General features: G+C 40.2%; 1 protein-coding gene across 3 annotated transcripts in view; it reads left to right on the forward strand.

Annotated features, from left to right (window-relative positions):
- The window catches only part of ZBTB25 (zinc finger and BTB domain containing 25), a 31,152-nt gene extending 21,150 nt beyond the window's left edge, over window positions 1-10,002 (forward strand). For all 3 annotated transcript variants that reach the window (XM_077464337.1, XM_077464339.1, XM_077464338.1), the window contains exon 3: window positions 2,592-10,002. In XM_077464337.1, the coding sequence (XP_077320463.1) occupies window positions 2,592-3,708 (1,117 nt within the window). In that variant the 3' untranslated portion in view covers window positions 3,709-10,002. The remainder of the gene's footprint in view (window positions 1-2,591) is intronic.
- The last annotated feature ends 717 nt before the right edge of the window (window positions 10,003-10,719 follow it).

The raw sequence follows: 10,719 nt of genomic DNA on the forward strand, positions 1-10,719 counted from the left end.
GAACATCCGCTTTCACCCGATATCGCCTGTCTCCGCTATGGTCCGATTCTGCAGACGGAGGAAAATCCTATTTTTCTATCCGTCTACAGAGCAGATCGGATGAACACGGACAGACGGTCCGTGCTCGTCCGATCCCCCATAAAGGAGAGCTGACAGGGTGGTCCCTGCACAGTGTGTTGGAACCGCCCTGTCCGCCGCCGACTCAGCGGGGACAACTGACCGATCCCCGCTGAACAAGCGGATCATCATGGGGCGGATCATTACTGATCCGTCCCGTGTGAAAGGGGCCTTTCAGATTTCACCAACCTTGCAGCTCTCACAGACACGACTGGTCTGTAGCCCCAGTCTCAAGAGCACTGACTCCGAGTTACAGGTGAGTCTAAATTGCCAAAAGAGAAAGGTGGGTTTAGAATCAGAGGTCTCTAAAAGTGTATGGGTGGAGCCTGGAAGATGTGTAAACCACAAGCAGGACTTTTCCAGGCTCCGATTCAGACACTCTGTTACAATAAGGATGTGATAATAAATACATAAATGTGTATTTTATATCTGCCTACACTTTTCTTTTTAATTATCTCCAAAAAAAGTTTTATTAAAGAGAAGCAAAGCAAAATTACACAAAACAATACATGTTCCAGAGCATGTACAGTACTTATACATAGAAAAAGTACAATGGATCCAAGTAGGGCTGCAACTAACGATTATTTTCATAATCGATTAGTTGGCCGATTGTTGTTTCAATTGGTTAATAACCATAAAAAAAAAAATGGGTTAAACTTCTTATTCAAAGGAATTTTCAGACAGTGGATGTGGTTTTCATTCAGAAATTATTCATTTTAAAAACAGAATGTTAAAAACAAGTGAAAACTTCAAACTAAATTCTTTCATTCAGCGAATGTACAAAGATTTTTCGTCTGAATATTCTCATCTGAAAAATGATCCATGTGGCCAGCATAAGGCTCGGTACACACCTATACAGTTTGCTTTTGATCTGTTTCTGCAGTGCTTTTTGCTGTACGTTTTGATTTTTGTGCACATGATTTTACTGCAATTTGCATTTTTTGCAAACTTTGGGGCAGATTAAAAAACAAAAATTGCTGCAAAACTGCATTACATACTTTTCTGCAGCTTCTCCATTGAAGTATATTGAACCAATAAAAGCACCATTGTGCGTTTAAAAGTCCCTAACCCCTTCAGATATGAACGTGTCCCATAGGAAACCATGTAAATGAACTGTAGTATATTTCTGCAAAAAGCACCATAAAACACAGGTCTAAGACGTTTAGTAACATAATGGGGTTAAACAAAAACGAAAATGAGCCCTTTATAGTAGAAAAAAAGCACATAATCGCTACTGTAAGGGGTTAATTTTTTTTACTGTAGAACTGTGAAAGTAATATTTACAGTAGTGATTATTTGCTCTTTTTGCCCGATTAATCGATTATGAAAATAGTAATCGATTAATTTCATAATCGATTAGTTGTCGATTAATCGATTAGTTGTTTCAGCCCTAGATCCAAGTACCTTCACATATACCACATCTCTCACTCAGAAAAAAGCATGTTCTCCACGACATTTTCTAATACCAGCTTAGATATATATGGGTAATCTTGATGCTAACGTTAGCAACAAACAGTAGTACCTTAAAGTAGAATGCGGTTCTAAATTAATTCTACAGGAGAGGTTTTCCAGAAAATGTATTCCTCTAATCTCAATTTATCACCTCTTTGTGCAATCCACTCCTTCAGCGAGGGTTGTTCAGCATCCTTACTATTAACTTACGGGCCTGGAATAGAGCTCTACCAATTGCTTGTTTGGGAATTTCTTCAATGGGAAGGTCATCTAGAATTTCCAAAATACAGGGCTTAGTGTCCGTCGGAATGGTTACCTGAAACACTATTTATAGTATTGAGAACTTTAGACCAATATAGGTGTAACTTTGGACATCTCCAGAAAAGGTGGATTAGATCCCCGTAATCTCCAAGACACCCAGTGCACATCGGGTCATCCCTTAGTCCCATTTTAAATAGCCTTGCTGGTGTTAAAGCGGTAGTAAACCCGCTGAAAAATGTTTTTTTTTTTTCATACCTGCAAGGCAAAAGGCATAATGAGCTAGTATGCACTGCATACTAGCTCATTATGAAATACTTACCTTTAGAACGAGGCCCCGACATCTCGCCCAATACACGCCGAGGGAGCTGACATGTTCCCTCAGCGTGTCTTCCAGATATCGCGGCTCCGACGCTGTGAGTGGCGATATCGTCACTCCCGCGCATGCGCGCAGGAGATTTCTTTCCGCCAGGGTCTGGCATCTGCCAGACTTCCAGCCGAGAAACCCCTGTGCGCATGCACCGCTGCAATCAGCGGCTCATTGCCAGGGGAATATAATAATAAGGCTTACCTGTAGGTAAAAAAATATCTCCTAAACCTGTATGTTTAGGAGATATTTTTTTACCTACAGGTAAGCCTTATTATAGGCTTATCTGTAACTAAAAGTGAAAAAAAGACTATACAACCGCTTTAAGTAAACCCTTAGTGTTAAATGAACTGCCTATACTTTTGATTTAAATTGTTCCTTTTCCTTCTTTTAACAGTGAATGTATAAAGATTCAGCCAACAGACATTCAACCCGACATTTTTAGTTACCTTCTGCACGTCATGTATACAGGGAAAACCCCCAAACAAAGTGTGGACCACTTTCGATTAGAGGAAGGGGTTAGGTTTCTTCATGCTAACCTCCTTTCCACATCAGCTAATGAGCCAAGTCAAGTTTTAACTTCAGAAACAATGCAGTCCTCCAATTTATATGGAATTCAGATCTCATCAGCTCAGAAAACAAATAAGGAAACTCTTAACCTAAGAAACATTCCACCAACTGGTACAAGGTCTGTGCCACAAGGAGAGAAGCCACAACTACAGCTGTCTCTTGCGATTGGCCTTGAAGGTGTAGGCTCTGAACAGCAAAGTTCACATTTCCCTGCTCCGGTGGGCACCGCAGTTAAATCGATAGAAGACATTCAGAACACCGTAAAGACCATAAAGCAAGAAGCCTGTGATACTGAATCTGTAAAATCTCCACAGCATTCGTTGCTATCACAAGAAGAGGTTGAGTCAACATTTGTTAAGACAGACAGCAAAACATACTCCTGCCACTACTGTGGTGAACATTTTGATTCCCGTGGCACATTGAGGGATCATTTGCATATCCATGTATCCCAGTCTCTCCCTTTTGGGGTCCCTACCTCCATTTTAGAAAGTGATGACCTGGGAGAAGTCCGCCCCATACTTGAAAACATTCAGAACACCGAGAGTTGCCACCTTGGCCCTTACGAGGCTCTTCAGAACGCAACCCACTCCGAACAGCTGCAACTCAACCAGCTTTCGTTTTTGTCGAAGGATGCTGAACCCATAGAGCTGAACTGTAACTTTTCCTTCTTACGAAAGAGGAAATTCACTTGTACGGTGTGTGGACACAGATTTGTACGGAGGAGCCTATTACTGGAACACTTATACACACACAAATCCAAATCCCACAAGCTCAGCCGCTATCAAAGGTTCGGCAGTCAGGCTGATCTTTCCTTACATAACTACTGTAACAATCTTACTGATAACAATCAGAAGGATGAAGATACAGCTCTAGAACCCCCATTCCTTGAGGACCTTGAAGGCACAAACTCACAAGAAAATGTGGACTCTGTGCTAGTTGAATAATATTTATTCATGTTGGACTGGATATTTGTTTGTGGCTGTTTTTTATGATTGTTTATTTTTTGGGGTTTTTTGCTACTTGTTATACTGTATTTAAATAGTTCTTTGCGTTAGCTGTATGATAACTTTTTAAAGGGTATTTACTCAGTTGTACTATGATTGTGACCACATTTATTGATTAAGATCTTATTTTGTCTGTGCCATTGATTCATCTTAGGTTCAGCACAAAACATCACAGAACAATATTTGTTTATGAAATGGGAACAATATGACATCTACATGTCTTTGACTACCATTTATTCATGCAGGAACTTGAATTGTTCATCCTGTGTCTGGTGAGGAGATCTGAAATAAGAAAAGATGCTTAGCTCCCATAATGCACTAAGAATTTTCTTAAAAGGAAATCATGAGTAGGCTGTCAATGCCAAGCTTTTGAAAAGGCTGGATGTCTGTCTCTGGCTTTTATTCTTTACTAATTGTTTACTAGAAACAGTTAATCAGATCAGTGTGATGTCAGAGCATTTCATTGGCTACTGCTACTTGTTCCAGGTCAGAAACTCAAAGTACTGTAAGCCAATGGATTATTATATCAGCCAGGAGACTGGTATTTTCTGATTGAGAAATCAGCAGTGTCCTTCTCCATACTTCAGTATGGGCTTTTATTTTTTTATTTGTTTTTAGATTTTAGCTCTTCTCTAGGGACTGTCTTGTCCAGTAATGGACTAGTAAGATGTAATGGAGGGAAGGGAGAGGCATATACTTTCTAATTATCAGTTCCTGGCTGCATTTGGCATTGCAAGAGAAAAAGAAAAAACTGTAAGTGGGTTGACTTTGTTTTATACACTATATATACAGTAGTTTTTTTATACAGTATATAGCAATTTTATTCACTGTTCATTTTTAAACAATATCCTGCTATTCAAGCAGTTGTTATATAAATGGAGACTGCCACAAGGACACATACAGTGCCTTGAAAAAGTATTCACACCCCTTGACATTTTGAACCTCTGCCCAAGCCTCAAGTCTTTTGCAGACTAACAGGTTTTCTTCTAAGATTGCCCTGTATTGGGCTCCATCCATAATCCCATCTACTCCAACCAGCTTCCCTGTCCCTGCTGAAGAAAAGCATCCCCACAACATGATGCTGCCACCATCAAGTTTCACGGTGGGGATGGTGTGTTCAGGGTGATGTGCAGTGTTTTTTTCCACCACACATAGCGTTTGCTTTTAGGCCAGAAAGTTCCATTTTGGTCTCATCTGACAGAGCACCTTCTTCTTCCACGTTTGCTGTGCCCCCCACAATGGCTTTTCGCAAACTGCAAACAGGACTTCTTATGGCTTTCTTTCAACAATGGCTTTCTTCTTGCTACTTTTCCATAAAGGCCAGATTTGTGGAGTGCACGACTAATAGTTGTCCTGTGGGCAGATTCTCCCACCTGAGCTGTGGATCTCTGTAGCTCCTCCAGAGTTACCATGGGCCTCTTGACTGCTTCTTTGATGAATGGTTTACTTGCCCGGCCTGTCAGTTTGGGTGGACGGCCATGTCTTGGTAGATTTGCAGTTGTGCCATACCCATTTTCAGATGATGGACTGAACAGTGCTCCGTGAGATGTTTAAAGCTTGGGATATTTTTTTTGATAACTTAACCCTGCTTCAAACTTCTCCACAACTGTATACCTGACCTTCTGGGTGTGTTCCTTATCCTTTGTGATGCTGTTTGTTCACTAAGGTTCTCTAACAAACCTTGGAGGGCTTTACAGAACAGCTGTATTTATACTGAGAAATAAATTACACACACAGGTAGACTCTATTTACTAATTAGGTCACTTCTAAAGGCAATTGGTTCCACTAGATTTTAATTAGGGGTGTCAGAGTAAACCATTTATCATTCTCCTTCCACTTCACAATTATGTGCCACTTTGTGTTGGTCTATCATATAAAATTCCAATAAAATACATTTACGTTTTTGGTTGTAAGATGACAAAATGTGAAAAATTTCAAGGAGTATGCATACTTTTTCAAGGCACTGTAATGGCATAAAATTTACTTTTAAAAATTCCATAACCTATGCTGAAGATTAGAAAGTAGTACTCAGCTGGCTTGTGTAGATTTGCAGTTAGTAATATTTGGGGATGTGCACTAACTGAACTGCATTGAATAATCTGGCACAGCAACCAAAGAGAAAGCTTTGTGGGGAGGGGGCATGAACAGCATCCACAATATGGCACCTCCTTTGTATAACAGAAGCATGGAGAGCTAGTAAAAAAAATGTCCTGCCTCTCCCCATCACTGACCTAGTCATTGCTGAAGTATATCAAAAGCTCAGAAGACAGAGGTGGGGGGAATTCTTCCAATGGTGACAACTATCTAAGTAGGCATTTCCTCTCACTTCTTATCAGCCTTTTTTAACCCTTTGCAATAGAGGAACCCTTAAGTAATAACTAAATGAATGTGGCATACAGCGTATGCGACACCCAGAACTGATCCAACCACCCCCAATTGTATGATAATATTTATTTTCTGTACTGATCATAAACTAAAGAATTGATCCATGTAGGGTTCCATTACATTGTTGGTCAGTGGAGAAGGTTCCCCCTTCCATTGGTGGTCAGTGAAAGAGGTGCCTTCTTCTTTTAATAGTCACTGAGAGACCACTCTTGCACTGGTGGTCTGTAAAGAAGATGGTTTGCTACAGTGGTGTAGTGCCCCGTTACATTGATGGACAGTAATAAGAAAGCCCCCTTACATTTGGAGTCAGTAAGAATAAGGCCCCTTACATTGATGGTCACTGGGAAGAATGCCTTATATTTAAAGTGGAACTTCAGTAATTTTTCATATATTAAATCTTCTGACCTTGTTGTTTTAACTTTGGATAGTAACTTTTTTTTTTTCTGCCAGTAAATACCTTATACAGCCCACTTCCTATTTCTTCTCTGGAAAAAAGCCTAGGCTTATAACATCATGCACAGCTCTCACTCTCTTGCAAATTTGCCAGGAAGGGAGGGGGATGAGTCATAAGAGGGCCAATGAGAGAGCTGCAGAGCTGGAGGTGTGCCTCTGTGCGTCTGTGTAAATCCAGGAAGTAAACAGGCAGCAGCGTCCGCTGCCCACATTTAAAAAGATTGCAGCCAGACTCAGTGGAGGGAGATTTCTGCAGCATATTTGGCAGTACAGAATCAAAGTATATACAGTCAGGTCCATAAATATTGGGACATCGACACAATTCTAATCTTTTTGGCTCTATACACCACCACAATGAATTTGAAATGAAATTAACAAGATGTGCTTTAACTGCAGACTTTCAGCTTTAATTTGAGGGTATTTACATCCAAATCAGGTGAACAGTGTAAGAATCACAACAGTTTGTATATGTGCCTCCAACTTTTTAAGGAACCAAAAGTAATGGGACAGATTAACAACCATCCATCAAACTTTCACTTTTTAATACTTGGTTGCAAATACTTTGCAGTCAATTACAGCCTGAGGTCTGGAATTCATAGACCTCACCAGACACTTGGTTTCATGCCTGGTGATGCTCTGCCTGGCCTCTACTGCAACTGTCTTCAGTTCCTGCTTGTTCTTGGGGCATTTTCCCTTCAGTTTTGGCTTCGGCTAGTGAAATGCATGCTTAGTCGTATTCAGGTCAGGTGATTGACTTGGCCATTGCATAACATTCCACTTATTTCCCTTAAAAAAATCCTTGGTTGCTTTCGCAGTATGCTTCGAGTCTTCCACCTGCACTGTGAAGCGCGTCCAATGAGTTCTGAAGCATTTTGTTGAATATGAGCACATAATATTGCCTGAAACACTTCAGAATTCATCCTGCTGCTTTTGCCAGCAGTCACATCATCAATAAATACAAGAGATCCAGTTCCATTGGCAGCCATACATGCCCACGCCATGACACTACCACCACCAACTTCACTGATGAGGTGGTATGCTTTGGATCATGAGCAGTTCCTTTCCTTCTCCATACTCTTCTCTTCCTATCACTCTGGTACAAGTTGACCTTGGTCTCATCTGCCCATAGGATGTTGTTCCAGAACTGTGAAGGCTTTTTTAGATGTTGTTTGGCAAACTCTAATCTAGCCTTCCTGTTTTTTAGGCTCACCAATGGTTTACATCTTGTGGTGAACCCTCTGTATTCACTCTAGTGAAGTCTTCTCTTGATTGTTGACTTTGACACACTTAGCCCTTGTACACACGGTCGGACATTCCGACAACCAAATCCGTCGGATTTTGTCCGACGGATCTTGTCCGAAACTGTTGCATACACACGGTCGGACAAAGTTGTCGGAAAATCCGATATTTCAGAACGTGATGACGTAATTTCGTTACGATGGGACTACGTTCAGGCTAGTAGCCAATAGCTTTGATGTAGGAATTTGATCTGAGCATGCGTGGCACTTTGTCCGATCGGAAATCTCTACACATGATCGGAGTATGTCCGATCGGAGCAGTTTGTCTGAAAATATTTCCGGCAAGTTGGAAAATTTGTTCCGACGGATATTCCAACGGAAACAGTCCGATACATACCACACACAGTCGGAATATCCGACAAAACGCTCTGATCGGACACATTCCGACGGAATATCTGACCGTGTGTACAAGGGCATACACCTACCTCCTGGAGAGTGTTCTTGATCTGGCCAACTGTTGTGAAGGGTGTTTTCTTCAGGGAAAGAATTCTTTGGTGATCCACCACAGTTGTTTTCTGTGGTCTTCCGGGTCTTTTGGTGTTGCTGAGCTCACCAGTGCATTCTTTATTTTTAAGGATGTTCCAAACAGTTGATTTGGCCACACCTAATGTTTTTGCTATCTCTCTGCTGGGCTTGTTTTGTTTTTTCAGCCTAATGATGGCTTGCTTCACTGGTAGTGACAGCTCTTTGGATCTCATATTGAGAGTTGACAGCAACAGATTCCAAATGCAAATAGCACACTTGAAATGAACTCTGGACCTTTTATACAAACTATACAAACTGTTGTAATTCCTACACCGTTCACCTGATTTGGATGTAAATACCCTCAAAAAGGCTGAAAGTCTGCAGTTAAAGCACATCTTGTTCGTTTGATTTCAAATCCATTGTGGTGGTGTATAGAGCCAAAAAGATTAGAATTGTGTCGATCTCCCAATATTTATGGACCTGACTGTATAAAATAATATGCAAAGTGGTTGGAGAGAAGCTTTAGAATGGCAAAGATGTTTTTATTACAAATTATGAGAGCAGACTGAAGTTTGTCTTTAAGATAAATGAGATTAATGCCTCTTACTTCAGAGGTCAGTTGGAAGAATGCCCATTGGTGATCAGGAATTACTTACACGAGAACCAAGAAGAAAGGCCCCACCTGTCTCACGCCACTGGTTTTGTTGAGTGCAATTGATACTGCAACTCAGCAGAAACCATCAGACGGCAGAATGATCTAACACTGCTCAAGGAACCTCTAGCAATCTCTGCAGGAATCCTGTTGAGAAGTGTGAGAGAAGTGAAAGGAAATCTTCCCAACAGTAATAAAGAAACAGGAAAAAAAAAACACCACCAAAAGCAAACAAGAAAATTTGGCTTTAGATACACTTTTAATGTTTAGGGGAATCTCATCTTTGAACGTGTGCTGAGGTAGATGTTCCACAGATAAAGTAAGCTTCTCCACATCTGGGAGATTTTTGGAGCTGTTGCAGGCAGAATGTTGGAGTTGGAACTGAGAGATCAAGCAGACTTGATCTCTCAATTGTGTTTTTGCCAGGCTTCCCCTTCAGTTTCCTCATGTTGCATTTTTGACATTCATCAACCAATGATGATGGTCAGCCAATGTCCCTCATCATGAGTAATATTAGGCCAACTCTTGGTGCAGTTGTTATTCTAGATCTAATAGATGTCATATATATTTTTGTATGTATGTTTGGGATTCTTTTTTATGTACTTTGCCCAATGTGTCGCATACCTGCTTGGGGATTTCAATGCACTGTATTTAGGAAACCAGACTTTCACCTTCTAGCTTTAGTTTACGTGCGTTTTTGTGCCTGTTGTGTGGAAATTTGTCTGAATCTCCACTGTGACAAGGTCCTCCTACATGACCAATTATTCTGATTATCCAGGTTTGTGTGATGTTTTGATGCAGATTGAATAAAAATACACTTGCACAGTTCATTTGTTTTGTAACACAAGATACATACTTGTAAGATCTTGCTGTAATTGTATCTGAAGCTGTGTTTGTTTTTTTTATTTTATTATTATTATGGTATTGTGTTTGGTAAATTGATTTGAATTGTGATGGACATAATACATGGGTCAGTATTGATTTCCCGCATGTATATAGTATTCTGTGTGTGTATATATATATATATATATATATATATATATATAAAGCTTAAAGCGAAATGCTGACTTTTTTTTTCTTTTTCTTTTTCCAGATAGCATTAAAAAGGGCTAGTCTCTCAATTTTTTCTCAGTTTTTACTGCTGTTTGTCTCCCTGTTAATCACTTCGCATCCAGGCCAATTCTAACATTTCTCTCCTACATGTAAAATTCATCATTTTTTTGCTAGAAAATTACATAGAACCCCCAAACATTATATATGTTTTTTTTTAGCAAAGACCCTAGAGAATACAATGGCAGTTGTTGCAACTTTTTATCTTGCACGGTATTTGCACAGCAACTTTTCGACCGTGTTTTTTCAGAAAAAAAAAAACAGTTTAATGCTTAAAAAACAGTAAAGTTAGCCCAATTTTTTTGCATAATGTGATAGATGAAGATACGCCGAGTAAATAGATACCCAACATGTCACACTTCAAAATTGCACGCGCTCTTGGAATGGCGCAAAACTTTGGTATTTAAAAATCCCCATAGGCACCGCTTTAAAAAAAATTTTGTTTTGCGTTACAGAGGAGGTCTAGAGCTATTTCTCTCGCTCTAACGTTCGCAGCGATACCTCACATGTGTGGTTTGCACACCGTTTTCATATGTGGATGGGACTTACGTATGCGTTCGCTTCTGCGTACGAGCTCACGGGGACAGG

This window comes from Lithobates pipiens, unplaced genomic scaffold (assembly GCF_037356315.1).
Source record: "Lithobates pipiens isolate NorthernLeopardFrog02 unplaced genomic scaffold, aLitPip1_a1.2 Scaffold_30, whole genome shotgun sequence".
Taxonomy (NCBI): Eukaryota; Metazoa; Chordata; class Amphibia; order Anura; family Ranidae; genus Lithobates; species Lithobates pipiens.